General features: G+C 39.9%; 2 protein-coding genes across 4 annotated transcripts; both read right to left on the reverse strand.

The window, feature by feature from the left end:
• Positions 1-1,739: 1,739 nt before the first annotated feature.
• On the reverse strand, positions 1,740-12,276 carry pamr1a (peptidase domain containing associated with muscle regeneration 1a). The gene is made up of 11 exons (XM_030413706.1): positions 11,877-12,276; positions 9,878-10,039; positions 9,623-9,748; positions 7,570-7,684; positions 7,030-7,247; positions 5,840-6,037; positions 5,520-5,714; positions 5,142-5,208; positions 4,768-5,024; positions 3,249-3,589; positions 1,740-2,662 (listed from the first exon to the last, which is right to left on the reverse strand). Exons 1-11 carry the CDS (start codon positions 11,959-11,961, stop codon positions 2,090-2,092), a joined length of 2,337 nt encoding a protein of 778 aa, XP_030269566.1. The 5' UTR covers positions 11,962-12,276; the 3' UTR covers positions 1,740-2,089.
• A 4,603-nt stretch (positions 12,277-16,879) lies between these two features.
• slc35c1 (solute carrier family 35 member C1) lies at positions 16,880-23,106 on the reverse strand. 3 transcript variants are annotated; one of them, XM_030415497.1, is made up of 3 exons: positions 23,001-23,106; positions 20,972-21,483; positions 16,880-19,482 (listed from the first exon to the last, which is right to left on the reverse strand). In XM_030415497.1, exons 2-3 carry the CDS (start codon positions 21,450-21,452, stop codon positions 18,902-18,904), a joined length of 1,062 nt encoding a protein of 353 aa, XP_030271357.1. In that variant the 5' UTR covers positions 21,453-21,483; positions 23,001-23,106; the 3' UTR covers positions 16,880-18,901. The 3 variants fall into 3 exon arrangements, with proteins under 3 accessions (XP_030271357.1, XP_030271358.1, XP_030271356.1); XM_030415498.1 differs by lacking the exon at positions 23,001-23,106 and adding an exon at positions 22,346-22,365; XM_030415496.1 differs by lacking the exon at positions 23,001-23,106 and having other exon boundaries at positions 20,972-21,619.
• Between the last annotated feature and the right edge of the window lie 713 nt (positions 23,107-23,819).

Below are 23,819 nucleotides of genomic sequence, written 5' to 3' on the forward strand. Positions count from 1 at the left end.
TCTCCTCCCAGGTGTGTGGGTGGGGTGTTCTCTCAGTTAAAGAGTAATAGATTAGTGGACTTTCATGCCATTTTTAGCATCATGACATCATAGAGTAAGATGAAGACCTCTGCTAGAGCACAACATGGAGGCCCGGGCACATGATGGCAACTCGAATGCAAAAATTTGGAAAAGGTTGCGAATGCATTTGAACGGACAATCCGTTGCTAACATTTGCATGTGTTTCCTCGCGTGCCTCTATGATTTGTAGACATCCAGTGGAGCTGTTAATTACCTGACAGTTGCAGTGTAGTGCATTTGCTTGTACTAGTACATTTGTATTTGCTCTGTCTTCTTTTTTTTTTTATTTCAGTTTTTTTATTGTAGAAATGTATTGCTTTTTTTTTTTCTTCTGGCAATTCAGTCCGCAGGTTGCAGAGACAGACTACTGAGCTACTCATTGTTTAATTGGTCGGGCTTAAAAGGTGTCCTGCACAAAGCCGCGGAGAGCACAGCGGGCGTCTGCGTCTCAGGAGTAAGAGCTAAGTTTAGCAAATCCTCTCAGTGTGTTCTTCAATGACAGCACATGTTGGAGAGTCTGCAGAGAAACTCACGAATGCATAACCTCACATGCGAAGACACCACAGACACACAGGTACCGTGCACAGTTACTGTGAGGGATGAACGAGGTGTACTGACATGCACACGCGCACTTTCTTTTCTCGGAAATGCACGCACATGAGGGAAATGATCTCTCGTTGTATTTAAAGAGGCAGGTTGTTCGAAGAGCGGTGCCTCTTAATAGACAAATAAAATGTGCACATTTTTAATTTGGCATTGAAACTGTGCCCTCAAACTGAATATTAAATGGCCTTATCTCAATTTGACAGAACGTAAACGTATCCATATTAGCACACATGAGTGTCTTACTCTGCAGATAATGACTTATCCTTGGAGAATGTTTATCTCCAGGATAGTCAGAGGTCAGAGACTTGGAGCTGGCAGGCAGTCAGTGACTTGCTCAAGGACACTTAAGCAGGATGGAGAGCTGGAGCTGTAGGATGGGGACAGGGAATCAGCTATAAAGCACCTTTTGGATTGGAAACTGGCTCTTGGGTGTAAATGTTTAAGCCTTTAGGCATGTTATATTATATTATATTCAATTGTATCATGATGGCCATTTTAAGCATGGATCTAGAAACAGCTTGAAGCACAAACCTTCGAGAAGGTCAGTAAAGTTAAAGGATAATTTAGCCCAAAATTGAAAATTTGTAGCTGTGGACTTGTTTATAAATGTAAAAAACAAAAACAAACAGACAAAAAAATAAAAATAAAATTGTTCCAGGTACAGCTTGTCTTGTGTAATCCAAGATTCTGGAAGTGCCAAGTTCCCTAATTGATTCTTTTTTTCTAATTCAGTTCTTTTGAAATCAATTTGGGCTTCTGGAGACTGGCATTAAACTGAACAAGGTGTATGAAGCCATTTGGTATCCCTTATCCACCAAATTTGAAACAAGTGTCCATCTACTGAAGTTGTTCAGCAGCGCTGTTTTGTTGCCAAGGTCCAAAAACATTTTATAGACAGCAAAATTTCATCCTACTTTCCACTGGCATTGGGGTGAGTAGATAATGACAGACTTAACCGTTAGGAACACTTACAGATTCCATTCGTGTTAGCAATGTTAAATTCCTCCAGCTGGGCGAGGACACTGATGTATTTGCCATCAAAGACTCCACATGGCAACTAAAGCGTTTATTTTCAAAAGAGCAATCGCCAAAATTTTATTCCGAAAAATACAGCTCAAAAAACACAAGGTAACATTCAGACATCATGCGTATGAGGATGTGAGCGCGTGTCTTTATCGTTGTTTGGAGCGGAGGTGGCCCAAATACAGAACAACATGCACACGGACACGAGCACAGTTCCAGGAAAAACAGCTCTCGCCTCACATGATATTGACACAGAGAGCAGGACAAAATAATCACAGCGAATGGTGTGTTCTCACTGTCTGTTCCATCTCCAGCATTTTGACCAACTGTGAGGTTTACAAAACAGGAAATAAACTACCATTTAAGAGCTAAGTTGCTGATATTGGAAAGAAAAGCAAATCTACTTCATGTTTTTCTCTATCCAGTCTCGAAAGTTGCCGATTCGTGTCTGAACTGTGTGAGTCTGCTGGTGGCAGTTATTTTCCTCGGAGCTGAATCTCTCTAAACCGAGAAGCTGCCAGCCTGTGATGGAGGCTTCCGGAGCCTCCTCGTGACCCGGCAAGACACCACTTGTGGATGAAAACACAGCTGGCACAGCTGTGATGCCTGGAACAAAACTGGGGCAAGAGCTTTGAAGACTGGTCGGCTTCCTAATGACACACAGTGTATTGTCACTGATCATTGTGGTACGTGCTCCTCCTTGAGCAAATTCTCTTTCACATTGCGAAACATCACCCAGCTCAACAAGTTTCGTCTGGCTCGAGGGAGTGTAATGACTCAGGCGCCTGTAATCGTTTGGTAAGATCCACCTTGCAGTGTAAGCCTCCTGTGCTGTCACTTCTCCTCCCTGCACTTTGGGTAGACACACTGGCAACACACGCTCACTAATCTTGGCCTTGTCCGTTAGCTTGAGCACAGCCACATCTGAGTCCGGCGTAGAGCGAAAATTTGGATGGACTGAAACGTCTGAAACCTGCAGAAAGAGAGAAGGGATGAAATGAAAATGGATGAAAAATTGGAAGTTAGAGTACCTGAGAAAGCCTGATTCCACCATGAACGTGCCAAAATGTGTTGTTTTTGGAATATCCATCAAGATCAGATAGCACGCGTCAAGATGTGCAAATAATTCAGATCCAAATCAAATACAGTTGCATCCTCTAAGCTTTAAGTGCACATCTAACTGCCAAAGGATTTTTTTTTTCTTTACCATTTACAAATAAAAACCTATCCAGAGGATTATATCTACTTAATGAAGATTCCCTGCTTGTTTAATACGATATCACTGCATCTGTTGTAAACTCAGTGCACTGTCTGACCTGAAAATAAAATGATCCACATCTACAGTAAAGGTTTGGTAATATGGCACCTTTTTAACCTTGGCCTTAAAATATGTCTAAATATCAATGCCAAAGAAGAAAGAAATGACATGATTATCATATTTTGTGATGTGGATTCTTCAAAAATCTCCATGGGAAAAGATTTGAGCTTTCTACGAACTCATAAAGGCCAAAACACAAAACACCAGATGGATTTTCTCTGACAAGTAGACTGTGTTTTACCCTGAGGTGGTGCAGGCTTTTCAGCCGATCCTTGGATGTCTGATACTGCCCGCCTATGACAACCTTCACTTGTGCTGGGTGAAGGGTCTGCTGCGTGTCCTTGTCTACGACACACTGAGCTGCCACCAGGACGCTACGCTGTGTGAGCAGAGCCCCGCTGCAGGCCAGGTACCAGAATGTGGACTCCTCTGAGGCCCCCTGCTGGATAGACACGCTCATTCCACGTGGCCTGTGGGTGCTGGCACTGCGATCAGGAGGTGAGCGGATAAAGATGGCTGCGTGCCACGGCCACTGACTGTCTGTGAGGTTGTGCAGACTGAAAGTGTCGAATTTGCCACAAACTGTGGGATGGTAGGAACAGAGAGGTGGAAAGAGGGTGTTAAAAATGACAAACTGGCACCAAAAAGGCATGCACAATATTGGTTTAAAACTCCAGCTAATATGGGTAAACTGAATTCTTCAGCCTTTTTCTTTTCATGGAAAAAAGATATGAGACACTTAAAAGCCCTGCACACACGGACGCAGGTGTTTCTACTGAGGCAGGTCAATCAGACTTCTGCTCAGGTTGAGGTTGGTTGGAGATACGCTGCAATTTCAGCAGTTCACCAGATTTCAGCAATATGACTTGCAGGCATATATTACCCCAAACATGTGCACCAAAACTAATAGGAAGATCAAAAATATGTCAATCAAGCACAATCTGCACACGACCTCATAGTCCTGAGACTAATCAGGAAAAATAAGTGAAAACTGGGGTTATAATCGGGGCTTTTAAAGGAATAGTTTGAACTTTTCGTTTAAGAGTTAGATGAGAAGATTAGTTTTGGACAGAGTACGGTTAGCTGTTCCACCCTGTTTCCAGTCTTAATGTTAAATTAAGATAAGCTTAGCTGATTGGGTGCTGGCTCTATACCTTTATATTTATCATGCAGACTTTCATGCAGACTTTTAAGAAGGTTTATTTTTTTATCTGATTCTCAACACGTCAAATACTGACGCTTTAGGAGTGTAGATGGGGTCAGCTGCCATTCCAAAGACTCAAAAAAAAAAAAAAATCTACAAATTGGACCTGCAATGTTGAAAAAGTTACTTCCAAGTGAGCCTCTGTAACTTTTGCTCAACAGCCGCCACTGTGGCTACAAGTGGGGATTGCAGGATGGTGACCGAATACATATTAATGAAAATGATAAAAAATGAACTAGATATTTTGGTCTACTACTCAAGCTACCATCTCCATGGTCAAGACTTAACTTTCGCACTTCAAATCTGAAATGTATTGTTGGTTCCCCTATCTTTCCAAAGTATACCAGCAGTTGCTAACATTACCACCATAAATTATTGGTAAAACCAGAATGGGACATGCTTTTTAGCAGCAAATTGCGCATGTGTGTTGAATTGAGTAATGATGTGTGAGTGAAATCAGCAGTTATTACAGGAACAATATTTCTTTTTAATCTTACATAGTCTCCCTTTAACCTTACATTTCTGTTGGCTAAATCTTCACAGCTGCTGCTCTCACCTGGTGAGCAGGAAACATGACGTCCGCTCCACCTGCCAGTCTTCAGACAGGTGCGCCGGGAGCTTCCCGTGTGGTGGTAGAGCGGTGAGGCACACTTGTACTCAATGCTCGTGTAGACTGGGTGAAAGCCACGAGGAAGCTCCACGAGGAGAGGGTCGTCTTTTTTTGACTGTTTATCCAACGTGAGCGGAATAAAACCAGCTGACAACAGATCGTGCATGTTGTACCTGGAGGAGAGCCTTTGGTCTGGACTCTGTCTGCGCAAAAGTAAGAAGGTTTGATCGTTATTGGCCCCTGTCAGCACTTCACTTGATATGAGAATACGTTTTTTCATTTCAGACATTAATCAATGGATACAGAATCTTAGTGCCTACCTGGATATCAAATGCGGCTTCACAACACTCTGTCGGACAAGTTCAGACACTTTGGGCTCTCTGCATGCTGCGAAGGCACATCAAGCATGTGACTATTAGTGCGGGAGAATCACTTTGGCAAATGGGAAGAATATGCTGACCATTACTGACACAAATGACTTTGTTTACTACACACTCATCACGGTGCTCCAAATCCTCAACTGTTCCATTTTCACATGTCCACGTAAATGTGGTTGTGAGATAAACAAGTAGTAAGATTACCTCTATGTCGGAAACATTTTGTGCCTCCCTCACATAGTAACACAGTAGAAAAATAGGTTACTTTGTGAGTCTAACAGTGTGTTCCCAACCCTAATGTATTTGTTAAAAAACAGCTACCTCTCACACACGTTGGCGGTCTGCTGCTCCAGGATCCATTAGAGAGGCAGGTAATCTGGTGGTTTCCACTCAGAATGTAGGACTTTTTGCAGAAAAACTCAATTGTCTCTGCACCTCCAGCTGTGTCAGGAGCTGGTCTGTGGTAACCATTGAGCAATTTGGTTGGAGGGGAACACCGGACTCTGCTTGTTTGGCCTGTATGAGTATGTGTTTGAGAGGAAAAAAAGGCACAAATTACCCTCAATAAATGCATTACATGTGGTTTTTACTCTGAACAAACATCAGAAATGGAGAACAGAAGCCACCTGGTGAAAATGTACCTTTAACACATGTGGGAACTCTGCCACTCCACGTGCCATTTGGCAGACAGGTCCTCTGCTGAGAGCCGTTCAGTGTGAAAGGTAGATGGCACCGGTAGTTTACAGATACAAGCTCCTCTTTTGGGCCATACACAAGCTGCAAATATCCATTAACCAGTTTGTCTGGCGGTGCACACACTGGATTCTTGTTGGCTGGAACTGTGGAGACATTTTCTGGTGATAAATGAAAGACAAACTCCCACTGAACCAACAGATAAACTCAATCCAAGTTTTTTAAATTGCTCCTCTCGTTTTGCCGTTGTTTGTGGTTTTGTGTTGCTGTTCAGGCATACTGCTGTGGTATGAATGTTTCTAACCCAATTTTTTGTTTTAATTAAGCTTAGAATTTGACGACATCATAGCCCCACATTAAAGCTATTAACTAAAAACAAAATAAATAGGAGCACTTTTGTTGATATTGCAGCTAATCCTGTCTTGACAAAGATTCCTGGACATTGTCTTCCTTGTGCTGCACCAAAGGATGGCTTTCGGTAACCTTAAATGAAAGCCAGTTTTCATAATTTCTTTATATTTTTGACTAAAAATTTATCTTACGAGTGATGAAGAAAGAGATCACATAAGGCTGATTTCGAATCATTTTATGTTGTAGAAAAGAGTAATGGCCCTCGGACACTGCCCTGGGGGACCCCCGACCCAATCGTCAGAATACACGTTAGCTAAGTGTACGCTCTGCTAATGCTCCTATGTTCAGTGAGATAGATGGGATGCAAGTTAGATGCATAATTAGCTGCACAGAGGTCAAATGGAGAGGGATGAGTATGACAAATGTGTGTTGCTGACAGTCCGTCACACTTAACTGCCTTGAAGTATAGGAGGCTGCACGCACACAGCAGACTAAAGGATAAAGGTCTAGGAGCAAATGGTGCGTACAAAGAGAGGTGCATGCATAAAGGGACATCAGCGTATTCTCTGGATCACGTATTCATGATACATGTATCCGAAGTGAATATCTGCAGTTTATCATGAATAAGATTATATAAGACATATACCTTCATCATGGTTTTATGTGGATTCCACCTTGCACAATGCATCAGAGGAGTGTGTGGGAAACATGAATTGTAATACATTATTATGCAATGTAGTCCAAGTGTGCCGCTACCTACTGAATTACTAACAATGGTTGTACCTGCCTGAACTCTCCTGAAAAGTAAGGACGAAGCCGTCAAAGTTGTTGTAGCCATCTGAGGTGAACAGGATGTGCAGGACGTTCCCAGAGCTTTTTATTGGCTGAGGCAGCTGATTCCCGCAAAACCGTCCGATCACAGGGGAGTTCAGACTGTCGCCGTCTCGCAACTCCACATAGTCATAACGACAGCTGTGGTCTGCCTCCAGGCTGAGCAGTGAGAACCTGCAGCAGAAATCAAAGACAAGTTTTGTTGAAACTGACTTTTCAATCCAATTCAAGAGAGTCAACGTCAGTCTTCAAGGTGCAGAAGGTCATAAAGATGCACTATGATGTGGGCTGATGCAGGGCTTTTCGCTCCCTTTCATTAAGCTTAGCACGGACAGTAAAAACTTTGGATCACTTTTCTCATTTTTTATCACCTGAAGCCACCTTAATAACATCACATGCTTTACACGTACGGACTGACCACTTTTTCGCTCTTTCAGACTTTGACCATTTTCCATTATGTTCCATTCACACAAAGGCATTAAAATCAGTGACCCACCTCAGCTCCATGCTGCTGCCCCTCTCCACTTGCACCGTCCATTCACAGTGGGCATTTGTTGGGTAACTCTCCAGGGCTATGTGACCCTGAGCCCGCTGAATGACGCCTCCACACGCTACCCGCAAGAGAGCTGCGATTACTTTCACTTAGGAAGCTCACATTCTCATCAGATGTGTGTTTATCACAGCGGCACTGAACATTTTTTACAGTCGAATGCAGGACCAGTTATGTGACATGCTGTGTAAGAGGGCAGATCCTTTTACAAAAAAAAGAAAAAAAGAGGTTACAGGTACCAGCCTGCCACTTCAACAACAATGATTATAAATGTCATCATATCACAATGTCATGACCTGTGTTTTTCACAGGACTTAAAGAGATATTAAAAATCCTACGTATTAATGCCAGTTCTCACTGCTGAAAGGAACCAGGGTTTGAGTTAGGATTTAGAATATGTCTGGGAACCTATAGAGACTCTAAACAGGTTGTGTAGGATAACAGATGTTTCACAAAGCGCCACACCTTCCCTTGTGTACGTCCAACTGACAGCACACGACAGAATGGCATCCGTGTGGTAATTTTCCCCGAGGCCATGTCAAAATAAAGAATGGTAATAAGAGATGCAAGCAAGTAAACTTTGACGCTCGGCTCCTCTGTTAAAAGCAAAACGTCACCCTGCGCGCTCCAGTGCAAATTTGATTTGAATGATTTGGGTGTTGCTGCTGCAGAGCCTTGCTGATAATAGTATTTGCAGAAGACAAACAACAGGATCACATACAGTAACTGATCAAGGTTTCCTTCATGGGTGAACATGAACTGCAGCTAGATTATTAGCAGCTGGCTGTAGCATGGCTGACACCTGACAAAGAAGCGTTGTCACCACCAAGTGTCCACATGATGTACTACAACTTTCTGAAATCTGAAAAAATGATATTTTCTCACAGTCATAGCATGCTGTGGGTGATGGATTGCATTTCCTTACTTTATTGAATCCTGGTGGTCTGCTCTTTATAAATGTACCTGCCTTAAGAGGTTGGACTTTGCTGTATTACTGGTTGTGGAAATTCCGTACACCACTGTACAGATGTCCACAGACTTTCACACTGGTTGGTTTTCATATAAGTCCCTACCAAGGCTGGTGGCTTTTCATCTGTGTACACACACGTGTACAAACTGAGAACAATATCCAAATATCTGTGCTCTTAAAGTATGCCACAGATGTTGGTCTCTAGAGTTTAAGTCAGTTTTAAATGCTCGCTGGAATAGCACTCTTGGCCAATGTGATGTCCTTAAATCTCCATACACGCCGTCACTACATTGATATAGTTTGTTATACAAACTGAATATTCTGTATATCTTTATCTGTATATGTACAAACACAAATTTTACTGTGGGTATTATAAACTTAAATCTTTACATATATGAATAAGACATATATTGTATATACATGAATGGCCACATAATACCATATAGAAATTCAATATTTCATTATACTCATATTTTATAAATCTAAATATACACATTTTACTATAGGTATTTAAACATGTATCTCCACCTATACAGAGATCATATATTACCTTTTAGGGAACACTTATGGCAGCATCCCTCTCGATATAGGTGAATATATCTATGTTCTATATTACATTTCCATATAGGTTTTAATCTTCATGAGGCTTTAACCTGGTTAACTAATGTATATACTGTATATAATGTGGATAATTAATAAAAAGAAAACAGTTCACAAATGCTGCATATACGTACAAAAAGCTTTCCATAACATTAAGTTATTTTAAGCCGCTGCATTATGTCAGTCCTCAAGAGCTCTCAGTCTTTGCTCAATGACTCACTGATCAGCGGCTGCATTTACGGAAGGATCTTGCATACTGGCAAATGTAATCTGAAAAAAGAATCTGAATGGCAGAGTCAGACTGCACAGTTCTTCACAATTAAATACGTCTTGACTGTGTGATCCTTGTTTTCTCATGTCAGCATCGAGATGACAGCCAATGGGCGAGATAAGGCCTACAACGATGCTCCACTACAGCTTCCTACTCACTTCTACAGTCCCCACCACTCCAGCCTTGACGACACTCCGTACAAAACTTTCCATTGACAAAGAAGTCGTCATTGGCTTTCCATGTTCCGTTGTGGCAGGTTTTACAGTTCTCAAACAGACTGCAGCCTGGCAAGGACAAAAAATAGATTAAAGGTAATGTATCAGTAATTAGGAGGAGGAACTGAGTAATAGGTAAGCACTTTAAAGAATATTACAGAAGGAAAAAAAAATCTAAAAGCAAGAATGAGAGTGTACCTGGATGAATGATACAGGGGTCACACTGATCCAGAGCATTGCGGCAGCAGGGAACAGTGTAGCCTACCCTCGACCCTTTCGAGGGACACCGACACTGGATCAGGTGGTACTCACAACATGGACGACACATGGCGTTCCACTTAGAGCTCGGGCAGTTGTCCTCTGCCGGTGGTGTCGGACCAAAACAAAGGACAGTGGCATCAAAACGCATCTACTGAAACCCCTCACTTCTGATATTTATGTATGTTTTAAGACTGCACATTGGTGGAAAGATTAGTGGAGGAGTAAAAGGTGCAATGTGTTGGAACTGATCCCCTGTTGGATTCAAAACAAATAGGTGGCATTATATAACTTGAGTAATCGCTGACTGCTGCTAACTGAGTGTCGGTGTCTCTACCACTTGTACAGAGCTTTAGATAGGCAATGGTTGGGGCTAGCTGGTTAGTTTGTATCATTGCAACACAGGACAAAGATGTAACCACATCAGGACAGTTATTTACATTATACTGAGGATTTAAGTTGATTTCTCAATGTTTTCAAGAAGAAATTCTTACATAATGCATCTTTAAGCATATATAAAAGTGTATAACAGATTTAGCTCTAAATGTGGTTCTATTGCCCTTTATTTTCCTGTTATCTGATGATGAAGATTAAGATTATTATAGTAAAAATAAATAGGCGTAAAAAGTACTTTACTTAACCGATACACCAATAAACAGAAGACCCTCGTAACAAAACACAAAATAACAAAAACAACATTGTGTTCTTACAAAACTTAAATACAATATAAATACACTGGAAATTACGTTAGTTTTAGTCTTTGTCTATTGAGTCAAATTTAAGGGGTGGGATTGTGCATATGTTGGACTGGGATGTGTACATGACTGTGAGTCAGTTACCTTTACAAAGTGTTTTTGTTGCAATACCTTTTCTGAACATCTTGAATATTGACAAATATTGACAAATATCCACCAAATTATATATATATAAAAAATCAAACATAAACATGAAATCTGATTTTTTTTTCTCCCTTGGTTCCACACATGTCTCTTTCTACTCAGTTTCACACATGAAATAAAACAAAACATGCTTTTTTTTCATTGTCTTTTTTTTTCCCAAATATTAATCACTGATGAAAAAAAAAAGAAATTGGAAAGATTATCCTGGAAGCACTCTTTCCCCACCAGTTCTCAAGTCATAAACACAGGAGAGAAAAAACAATGAATCATTTTCCAATTAGAAAAATGGATCACTGGAAAAAAAAAAATGTCCTCATTTGCCCCTCAGTCCCTCTGGACTTCCTTGCACAACACGTGTACATCAAATCCAATGACTGCACAAACTGCTGAGCTGTAAAATCTGTCTTAGCAGATAATGCTATCAAGCTAAAACTCAATAGACTGTGTACTGTTTGTGAACCAAATCTGAGACCTTAAGCAACCACAGTAGACCTCGAGCCCCATGATGAACAGCTTAGGATGCAGAGACAGGTTGAAATATGTCCCAAAACCATTTCTTGTTCTCTCAGACACAATGGGCATCCAAACAGAGCAGTGGGGAGTGTAACTCACAAGGAGTTACAGCCAATTGTCATCATGACGGGCTAATTGTTTCCATCAATAGTTATGGATTACTGTGCTAAATGAAATGTTAAAGCCTCACAGATATTGAAACTTACTAATGTGATTAGTGATTAATATAACCTGGCAAGGGAAGTGCTTCTATATAGGCCATGCCAGGAGAAGTTGAGGCACATGAAGTCTGTAACATGTATTGAACAAACCAGTCTCATATAAAAAGTATTGAAACGAGTCTGAGCAGCAAATGTGACTCATCGGCATGAAATACTTCCACAGTTAGTCAGCAGTAAGCCACATGGCTTATTTCTGATACAAAGTTAGTAACATTTTCATGAAGGAGAAAGCCACGCAATGTAAAGACTCTCCAATATCAAGAGAACAACACCCAATTAAAACTGCAATAAATGTGTTTTACTTACCACGTGGCCAAGCTGTAACACAGAAACAGAGATTTAGGAGGAGGCAGCTGAGTTTGGGGTCCGGAAGAGTGGGGAAAGTGAGCATGTTGGCAGCCAAGCTCACAGCAGTAAACTTCCAGAGACGTTCCAAGAAACTTGCACTAACTCAGCGTTATCTAAAGATCCTCCTGTCTGCTCAGACACATGATGTAGCTCCGGATGATGAATTCCCCCATTCCTCCAATGATTGTTTTCATTCGTGAAAAGCCTGTATTTGCTTCGTTCAGCTCAAACCAGTGCAAGGTCTGCGACTGGTTCCTGTTCCTCTGCTGTCGTTGAGAGTTCAGAATGACTGCTGCGTGCTGAACAGTAACAGGGGAAAAATGCTTGCTGGCAACGGGAGTGGAAAGTGCATTTGAGGGAATAAAGACATGCTAATGAGGAAAACAGTGAGGAGTGATGAAGGAAAAAAAAAAGATCCCATCTGTCAATTTACTGAGAGAGGGTTTCAAGGAAATAACTGAAGTGAATCTCTCCGAAGCTGCAAGTTAGATATACAAAATCACTATTTTTGTCATAACATACTTCACACAATAAAGAAAACAAAAAAAACACAACTGCAGGTGCATCGAGCCAAATGTGTTTACAGACGCTTTATCATAAACCAGCTGTCATGTCTGACGTGACAATTTCACAACGTCCTGGCAGACAGATACCAGATGTCCTGCCTGTGAAATGTTTATGATGTCAGTCTCCAAAGAATTGCCGGGAGCAATGGTGGCTGACAGGTGCGTCACAGCCCACTGCATGACCAAGGTCTCTTTTCCATTACCTAAGCTTTCACTTAGAAAGTTCCCATGTTTCAATATCTGTTATCATCTATTCCATTACAGCATGTTGTAAGCACACAGATTGAGATTGATAACATTGCATGATACCAAATGTTGGTTGCTGTTTGGAGGGACTGTTGCTACTTTATACAAGGTGATTTGGATAGTTTTGGCTTTCTAATTACTGTGAAAATGTTCACAGCAAATGCGCTTTCAGCCTTGTTGGTTTTATTATTTTGGGTGTATTAAAAGTTATCTCTATCTGAGATATTTCTTCTTCATCCTCTAAATGAACAATCTACCTATGAGATTACCTTGAAAAGCACATATGGGCTGTATTTATTAGCTCATGAAACACTGAAGATGTGGGGGTACAGTGACGAGATGTCTTGTTGATGCAACCCAGACCTTGAGCAGTACACCCTTTTCACGGCAGACATTTTGACACGCCATAGCAGGTGTGACCAATAACGTCAATGATGGCTGCATTCTATCAAGTGTTACAGAATGTCAATGAGTAAGCAGCCACAGTACCTGAGCCCTGGAACTAGGTCACCTAAATGGAATGCAGCCACCATTAGTGTTATAAATTCCACCTGTGCCGTGAAAAGTGTCTGTAACCAAAGGCTTCACATGGACTTATGTGCATGTAAAATACATTTGACCACTTGAGGGCAGAAGATCCCAACTATACATTGATGGGGACATAGCCTATAGCATAATTCAGCCATACTATGTTACTAAGGCTAAAATATTTGGATAGAATTGCTTATATAAACATTAAGCAGATGTGAAACAAGAAAAGGTTCAATATTCATTCTGATTTTGGTTATATTTTTTAAAAGAGCCGATTTAAGTGGGCTAAATATGACTTATCTTCACAAGCTTGTCTTCGCCCTTTGATGCAGGGAAGCTAGAGGAAAAATCATTGCAGCTTGACTGATAGTGAGTAAATATGCGGGAGGAGTGGGGGAAAATACAGATGTGTCAAAGGAAATGAAAGCTGTAATTACCATCACATGTTGGTTTGAATTTAGAAATAATCATAATGCTTCCATACTGTCTTTCTACTATATACTACACCATGCTTTGATAAAAAAAAAAAAAGACCCCTAACCTCGACAAGCCAACATAAATTGTATTTTACCGTGATCATATGACAGTATCATATAGATGACCTGACAAAAAAACCCTTACATTTTGAATCCCACTTAGGAATACATGGTAAGTTAAAAATTGTGGTCACACAGCTTTGGTCTATAGAGAGGTGAATTCCTTCCACTTCAGGTGGATCACCATGGGACCTTATTTCCCAAAAATAAATATGTATCGTAGTGAACGGCAGAAAACAAATAATGTTTTGATCCAGTTTGAATTGTGCCATGAATTACACATATGATGTGTGTCAATTTTAAATATTGTTTCAACTGGATTAAGCTGCAGGTTGTCATTAAACTAATGAAGTCCAAGGCTGTGAAATATAATACGTAATTAAAAAGACTACACAGCCAACAGTCAAGTAAGTGATGCCACAGCTCACAAAACTGACTCAATCCCCTTTCAACAACCGTCAATATGGCCTAATTTATTGTGATTTTCACCTCTTTAAATACTTTCTCTGTACTGTGTTGGTGTATATTGAGCAGGAGGATATAGTTCACTGACTAGTTTTACAATAAACTAAATAGTATTTCACCATCTTTACGACAAACTGTCGCTTTGTTGGCTTGCAAAATGATCTTTTAAATTGACAGACATCACGGTACATGATAATTATAATTTCATCTATCAGAATCAGAATCAGAATATTTTATTGATCCCTGGGGGGAAATCTTTTAAACGAGCTTTAAGAACGTTTTAGAACTTTTAAACGTTCTAATGAGCTTGGGTGTCATGGAATCTGTGTGACCTTATTAGGGTGTTTTTCCACACCTGTAATTTATCATATTGGATCCAACCAAGGGATAAATACTTACGTATATTATGCTGGGAAATGTAATTCATCACAAAGCTGAGGACATTGAATTAGATGAAACGATATAACTTACAGGGGTCTTTAAAACATACAGTATACAGATTTCATTGCATGTTGAGAAAAGGGTTCCAGCACACAGCGGGGAGATGCTGTGGTCACGATTCTGTATCTGAAAACGTCCAAGTGGTAATTATCTGTGACACAAATATCAAGTGACAGCCAAATTCTGACCACCACTCGGAGCTGACACATATAAAGAAACGCGAGTGACTGCTTAAGATTCTTGCAGCCTTTGAACTGTCAATCATTATTGGAGATTTTGCCTCGTCCTGTCATGTTGAACCTGACCCGACCACACATGAGAGAGACGGAGAGGCAAGGGGGGAGGGGGATTATGTATTCCACATTATGACACACTTATAAAACTTTCATTGGTGTCACAAGGCCAACTTGACTGCTGAAATGAGTTCTCGACATCAGAGACCAGTGTTTTTTTTGGTTCGTGTAATTACCCATGGTGATCCGTCAGCTATTTTTTATCCCCCCTGTTGCTCAGAGAAATATTCCACTCGGAGCTCAGTGACTCTCATCCAGCTCTGCTCCAACATCCACTGCCCCTCTTCACCTCCATCCAATGTTGACAACAACCAAGCTACCCACATTGAAGTGTCCTGTGGCAGTAGTGTCAAGGCGACCTCTCACTGAAACACGTCTTATCACCTCAAACGAGGCCCTAGAAATAGCAAAGCATTATGAGAAATGGACATTAGGCTTTGCAGCAGTCATTACATGCTAGTGGGTGTCTTTGCCAGCAGGCATGTGGATTTATACAAATCCAAGACACACTACAATCATCAACTATTGACAAGAATTGAAAAAAATGAACCTTTGTGCTGAGTTTAAAATACAATTTGGGATGAATATCAGAATGACTGAGCAGAAAGAGATGCAAGAACCTCTTCATAAAATATAATTATTTGAATAACTAAAGAAGGGGTTTTGTCATAATGCTGGCAACATTTGATTGAGATCTATTTTCTTCATTTGACTTGTTTTGCCAGTTTTCATTATCCTGCTCTATTTATAGTTATATTAACTACTTACTGGATTGCCATCTCAAACGATGAAATCGTTGTTCTTAATTTCTTATTTGAACACTATCCTTGGGTCTCTGCAGGTCCTTTAAATAAAGTCTTTAAAAACATGAAAAGTCATTCATCATACTCATTTCTGAAGCTTTACTGCAAAGCAGTGCTTACTTACACTAATTTTTAAGCTGAATTCTTAAATGTAGCTGCTCAACTCAAAGTGTTAGTGCACACGCTGTCTGAAGTGGGTGCACCAGCTCGACGGTGCGTCAAGGGTGTAAAGAAGGTCTTTTGAAATCAATTTGGGATCACAGGCTTCTCAAGACTTGGCTTAAGCTGGACGACCTGTATGGAGCCATTTTAAATTTTTTTGTTTAAGACGTTTTAAAACAAGTCTCCATCTACTTAAGTTGTTTAGGAGAATGTTGCGTTACTGTTTTGCTAAGAAGAACCAGAAATAATTTGTGGACTACGGAAATGTTAATTTTGGATTATTATCACCTTACTTAAAGATCTGAATTACGATGGTTCTCACTATCCTTCAGCCTTCATAGTAATCATCCTCTGTACTGAACATGAACTGCTCCATGTGACAAGAATTGGTCCCTTTGTCAAATGTAATGGAGTGGCCTGTCAGGAGGTACTTCATGATTTTACGCTTGAAGCAAAAACAGTATTGACCTTTTGAGGTCTGCATGCAACACTGGTGTGTGTCACTGTCTTGCTTCAACGGGCCAGAAACACGCGTGACCACCAGGTTCATCAACGTCTCACATACACATCACAGAGGAGCACGGACAGAAGGCAGTTAATTTGAATTTGATTTGAATTTGCAAATCATGTCATGAGGTGACTATACAAGAGTCATCTAACGACATGATTTGCTGTACAAATAAAGATTGATTGATTGACTGCCTTAAATATATCAAATATACTTAAATATAAATTTATTTTTGTTCTTATCTAATAACATTTTAAAAACAATTGGAGATACAGTATATAGTTTAAGAAATATTCTAATTTCTAAATTTAAGTTGCATTTAGATAATGCAGATATACAAAATACGTATAAAAAAACTACACATATCTTATTTGACCAGTGTACCAAAATATCACACATATAAATACAAATACCCAGTGAAAGCACACTGCTCCCTTTTAATAGGAAAAATCAAAGTTTGTTGTATTATACACCATCTTCAATGTACTCTCAAAGGTCCAGTGTGTGGAAATAATGGGGATCTATTGGCAGGAATGGAATATAATAATAATAATAATAATAATAATAATAATAATTACACTTTGATTAGTGTACAATCAGCTGAAACTATGAATCATTGTGTTGCTGTTTCCTTAGAATGAATCTATATTACGCTGCAGAGGGAGCTGGTCCTCCTTAACTTGGGAAGTGTTTGGATTTTTCAAACACATATAGATGCCACTATATCCTTCAGACTGGACCTCTGAGTACCCAACCTGGTTTGGTTTCTTTTCAGCTGAAATGTCAGAATGATTCACAAACATGTCAGAGAGCTGGTTTTGAAAACAAACTATGGTTCACAAAAAAACCTTTTCAGGCTGTTAAAGAGGTACCTGATATGTCACGCCAAAAATGAAGAGTGAATGACGAGTGCAAACAAAGACCTCTCAGTTGCGGTGCAATCAGCTGCGACGTGTAAAGACACTGACACATTTAAATGTGTCAAGTAGAACGAAATGTGAAACCTGAGCAGTAGTTCTCACAGAGGTCCCTTTCCATCTGCCCCACTTTTGTTCTGAAATGCAAATATATTACTTACATCATTGCCTGTGTTTACTTTACGTCTGAGTCAGAAACTTGATGTGCTGTAACTGTAATGTAAATAATGTTTAAGTTCATGACTGCAACAGTTCAACAGTGGTGAGGGATGTTTTCTTTCGAGACAACAGTCTATTGTAAGCCAGTCCAACTGACACGAGGTATTAGATTACCTCGCCTGTCGTGTCCTCCATAAAAAGCAGGATATTACAGATCCGGCTCTTCCGGCCTTGTTCATATTCAAGAAAAGCAGACGTGCCAGATCATATGCTGCGCTCCATTCAAAGTCAGAGATCGTAATTTCCTAGTTGAAATTTCCAACTTCCGACCTCCAAGCGTTCCCGGTGCACATCGCCAAAAGGTAACAAAAAACTTGGGAGGACCAGAACTTTGGTGAGTGTACACACGAGTGTACACACAATTGCATCCTCAACCGTGCAGCCTCATTCTATATGAAATACAGCAGGAAAAAACAATTTATTGGAAATAATTCTAAATATTCCAATACATCCTACCCCCTCCCTATGTGTGCTCCATGGGGTAGATGGATTTGCCCCGAGTTTACAAGTAGGAGCAAAGAGATTAATCAATTGTTTGCGCTGGTCGTGGCACACCAGCACATAATTTTAGGTGCATCCAATCATACATTTAAATTTGATTTACCAACACATTATGTAAATGACTGTAAACAGGACTTAAGGTACAAAGAAATATTTCTCTTCATTTAAAAAAACAAAAAACAAACAAGCATTATGAGAATGCCATAACCTCAACCATATACAACATAAACTGCTAACTTTCAAGGGCAGTGCTGCGACCAATAAAGTTTTTTGGATGCATGTGCAACAAAATCACACTGACAAGCGTTCCACTGCACTTTTTTTAGTAGGAGGGCAGAAAAATAGAGTTCCGAGTTGTCTGGAACGCAGCATAAAAACATAATATAGTGAAATACATTCATAAAAATGGCATGTAGCTGTGAAAAGCTGACTCTGTTCTGCTATGACGACAAACCCTCAATCCCACTAATGATATCCTTGAATAAAAACATGATTTGATCCTTCACTTGAAGACTTCACCATAAAATACACATTATTATATTTCTTACTTATTTCATTTTAAAAATAATCGTAAAAAGGCCCCAAATGAATATGAATAGCTTTCCATAAATATAAATATATATATACAAACTCTTTCAAGTGTTAAGTAAAATTGTATAAAACCACAAGACCATTATACCAAACCAAAATCATCTATCACTTCTATCCATAAACAATAATTTTCCTAATGTTACATTATTTCACATTATTAAGATTGTGATAAAAGCTGAAGGTTTCCCACACTGCCAACAATGGTTAAACCCTCATGCTGCCTTTCTCCCCTTGCAGCAGTTTTTCCTTGGCTGAGTCCTGAGGGTCTCTGGGAGGAATCTTCTTCATTTCTAGACTTTTGACCCAAGTGTAGGCTGACGAGCCAAAAAGAACCATCATGTTACTGGTCCACCACAGCAAGCTCTTACTGGAGGCATAAAACGCGACAGCAATAACAGTCTGCGCACAGGCCTTTGCAGTCCCGGAGACATTGTGTGTGAGCGGGCTGGTATACTTGATCTGTAGGCCGGTGACATAGCCGATGGCGAAACCAAACACTCCTCCGAGTGTCATCATGCTCCAAAAGCTGAGGTCAGTGAGGCGGCTGAAGTTGACGACACTATTCAGTTCTCCAAATACAATAATGAGTGGGACAAAGAGTACGCAGGCATTAATATTGTTGTAGTAGGAGAGTCTCCAGATGTTTCCGTCTACTGCTGGCATCACCTTCTTGGTGTAGATGGCGTTCAGAGCAACACAAGCGCTGGCAATCACCCCAAAGACGACGCCAGTCCAAGAGAGGGACCCTGCAATGCCTTCCTGGTCCACACCAAGCCAGAAACCACCTGAAAAGTGTAACTTATTTTTAATTCTGGAGCAGCCAAGTTGACTTTCAGCCGTGAAATATCTCAATATGTATTGTATACCAAGTCACGCCAAGTACTTGTTGCATTTCTTGGACTTTCTTTAGCCATGAAATATTGATCAAAACTAGGTCTGCAGGAACATATCTTTTTTTTTGTTTCCAAAAACATTTTTAATTTGTGGGCTACATGTTGAGTCTGTGTCAGAAACTAGTGAAACATTTTTTTACAAATTCCAAAGGGCCAAAGGTCATATTCTCAAAATGCAGTTTGTTTAAACAAACAAAAGTTCAAGTACAAGATCACATTCACAATGCTTGGTTGACAGCTATCAAATGTTATTGGCTGACAGGTCATATGTGATATCTCAACAAACGTGTATCGGCTTTCTTTTTAGGTGGAAAGCTTTGAAAAATGTCAGTATGATGAACACGTCAGGCTGTCATTTTCAGCTGTGTTCACAAAAGTTTGATCATGGCTCCACAACATATCCAGTTACAGTTTAGAAAATGAACCAACTTGTTCTGAGTTTGGTTGATTTATTTCACATTGTGATTACCACACCTATCAGGTTCAGAAGAAGTTAATAGTTGTGGACAAGTAGACAACTCTGGCCTGAAATGTTTGTGTACTTTGAAGAAAGTAATAAAAAATTGTCTAAAAAAATCCTTCTGTCATTATTCTGGCATTTTGCAAATAGAAATAATTTTGGTAATCCTAACGGACCTAACTTCTGGTTTCAACTGTTCAACTATATATATATATATATATATATATATATATATATATATATATATATATATATATATATATATATATATATATATATATATATATATATATATATATATACATACACATACACACATATATGTGTTGATGTAAGTGTGTTAACAAGTCTTGGGTAGTACTGCATATGTGAAAAAGTATTCATGTGCGGTAGTACACCCCAAGCCCTGTAAACACACTTGGTGGTTGCTTTCTAGACAAAACCATGCTTCCAACTAGGGCTGCAAAATTTACTTAATTTTCATAGAAATACGGCCAAGTGCAGCAACCACATTGCAGATTCTGCAGGTGTTATATAAAAGATAAAATGTGCGATAAAACTTAAGTGCGATGAAGTAATGTAGAGCTGCAGCTGCCATGGTTCGACAAGTCTTGCTCTGCGGACCCCCAATGTCACATAATTGTGTTTTGCAGCGAACAACACCAACAAGTGTGATGCAGAAATGCTCACTGACATTAATCATGAATCCTGTCATACCTTACTAATATCTGTCTTTGAAGGCTCTGTCCTGTCTCAGCATGATAATATCCACATGCATATAGGCCCAGGTCCAATGAAAAGAGATTTTGGGGTGATGTCCACATACTTTTTGTGCATGAGGATATAAGTTAATGTCTGGCATTATTGAGCAGTATAAGTGCAACTCTGACACACAAACAGAAAGACTGGACGTTTACGTACCTAATATGATCCCACAGCACATTAAGGCTCGGTATGACGTGGTCTGTTTCAGGATGATGTAGGTGGACAGCACATTGAATACCGTGCTGAGCGACCGACCGACCGTGTAGAAGGCCACTCCGACATATTTCAGGCACAGGTTGTTGAAGGTGATCATGGAGATGAACACGATGGACAGAGGCAACACCTCCCGGGACGTCTTCAGGTCGAATGTGACCGACGGGAAGTCGATGAACCCCGGGCAGAATCTGGACAGCAGCTGCAAGACCCAGCACAGTCCGACAGTCACCAGGCACTGGTAGAAAGTGACGAACAACGGCGCGTCCAGCTCCCGGTTGTCCAGCAGGTAGTTATTGAGGAACACCATTGTTATCGAGATGAACCAGTACAGGGCGACCACAGCTGCTATCCTCACAGCTCGGAATAGAAAAGTCTCTCCATGTCCGTCCTGGTCCATCGATTCCGTGCCAGTCAGAGCCATCCTCAAAATACCGGACCTCTTCAGCTGTGTCCTGTTCATGATTCAAGACAAGGAGGAACAGGCCGGGTCAAAGTCAGAGGCTAATATGTAGCTACAGACCAGCGGCGCTACATATTACTTACTATACGATACAAACATGACTGCCGAGTTCCGCCAGCGGCAATTAAAAAAAATAAAAATACTTCCGGTCTAATTCTTTCACAATAAAAGCCCATCTCCACAAACGTGAGACCGACTAAAAACAAAGTTTGCTCAAAGTAGTAACACAAGTTTTCTTATTCATATAAAAAGTCAAAAGAATACAGAGTCACTTTTTTTGAAAAACACTTTTCATTTCAAATGTATCCGTCATTATTTTATTATTCTATTTTCATCTTATATTAATGTGATTTATATCATTTAAATTTTTGTTTTATTTCGATTGTCTGAGTCTTTTCGGCACATTGCAGCCCCGCAATATTTAGCACTATTTAATAGACCTGGACTTAGACGACTTTATCAATCCTTTTGGGAGTTTACCTCGGGGAAATTGAAGCTCCATGACACACACAGCCCTGTTACACACATATACAGGATCAAGAAAGAATAGACACCAAATATGAATATGGTGTCTAATGAATATGAAATAAATATACATAAGTACATATAAAATATACATATATATATAAAAATAATAAATGAATCTCAGTTTTGCATTTTGACACCGAAATGAGAATGGCAATTATTTATGTAGGCCTATATCATATTTAGGGATCCTAATTCAGCATCTGTTCAAACTGCATATATCATTAATGTTAAATATCATATAGGTCTATCAATGTCCTTGTTGGACAAGAAATATTTTAAAAGCGTAAAATCGGAGTAGAGGACAACCTTTAATATTTATAGCCTACCGGAGTGTGAACAGGATGCCTGCCAAATAACGATCATGCTTCACTGCATTCTTCGCTTTCTCTGTAAATTAAGCCAGCATGGCTAACAACAGCCTGGTGTTCAGTGCTTGTTAACATCTGGAAAGCAACCTGTCTGTGTTATACTGCTCAGATTTCCTTCTCCTGGTGACTACAGATACAGGACGCATATTCCGGTATCATTTCAACATTACTGTGACAGCTGTACTTGTCAAAAAATTTAGTTTTGACAACTAACGCTCCCCCCCCCCCCCCCCCCGCAAAAAAAAGCTCACTTTTACCTCGAAGGCGGACGCATGAGACGGAAGTGCCTTTGAGTGTGACTACTTCCCGATTTGAAAATGTTGTCTTAAAGACATAGTGTCCCGGAAGAAACGTGTTCACGGATCACAATATTGATTCTTCCAAAAGAAAAAAACATATTTCTGTGCTCTCATCGTTGAAAATATTGTGTCATTTTCAAGATGTCTCGGTCTGAAGTATACTGCAAGCCTGACTTTTGCATTGTCCATCCTTTTACACGGCACGCCATAGTACATTGTTTTTGTAATATCAACTGCCAAAAAACAACTAGCCTACAATTACATCTTTCTTCATTGGATAAATGATTCATTGTTTGAAAGGTTTTCATAGCTACCTTAAGTTGTATGAGATTATTCTGTATTTGATCCAGCACAGTGCGTCAATGTCCTCGAGAGCATCTGATCTTTGTATGCTTCGCTCTCCCAACAGCTCAGGTGACTCTGCCAGTAGGACCTGTTTTACTGGTTGACACAAGTTGCCCTATCAGAGGACAGTACATGTCACACCCATACGAGATGGTTTATTTCAATGCGTGCATGACAAACACAGTGCAAATATAGGTTTGAAAACCACTGCTGAGATTGTTTTATTGCTGATGATTACTCTGTAAGGAAGTGCCTGATGATGTCTGATTTCACTCCAGCTCATCAAAGAGAGGATTTTTTTTATTTTTTTTACGAAGCGACAAAGGGTTATGCGATGTCTCACAGCAAACAAGGCTTGAACAGCACATAACTGGAATAAGTGGGGAAAACATGTTGATTTATGCCTTTGTAATAGACGTAAGTGCTAAAAGGGAGTGTCATCGTGTTTGTCAGGTCTTGTCTTGTCAGGGGACACACAGGAATGCTTTCAAAATATAAACCATTTTGTACAACTAATATAGTTAAGATGACCTCTTTGTTTGCTCTTACAGGCCCATTTTACAAGAAGACAGTCTCTGTGTTTTTATCCAGTTGTTACAGGTTTTGATTTTTGATTATAGGTAATAATCCAAACCCCCGCAAAGATCAGTCCTCATATGTGTTATCCCACAGAACTGTTTGTGAATATATATAATGATAATATATATATATATATATATATATATATATATATATATATATATATATATATATATATATGTATATATATTCTCATTGACCATCAACAT

Source organism: Sparus aurata, chromosome 4 (genome assembly GCF_900880675.1).
Source record: "Sparus aurata chromosome 4, fSpaAur1.1, whole genome shotgun sequence".
Classification (NCBI taxonomy): domain Eukaryota; kingdom Metazoa; phylum Chordata; class Actinopteri; order Spariformes; family Sparidae; genus Sparus; species Sparus aurata.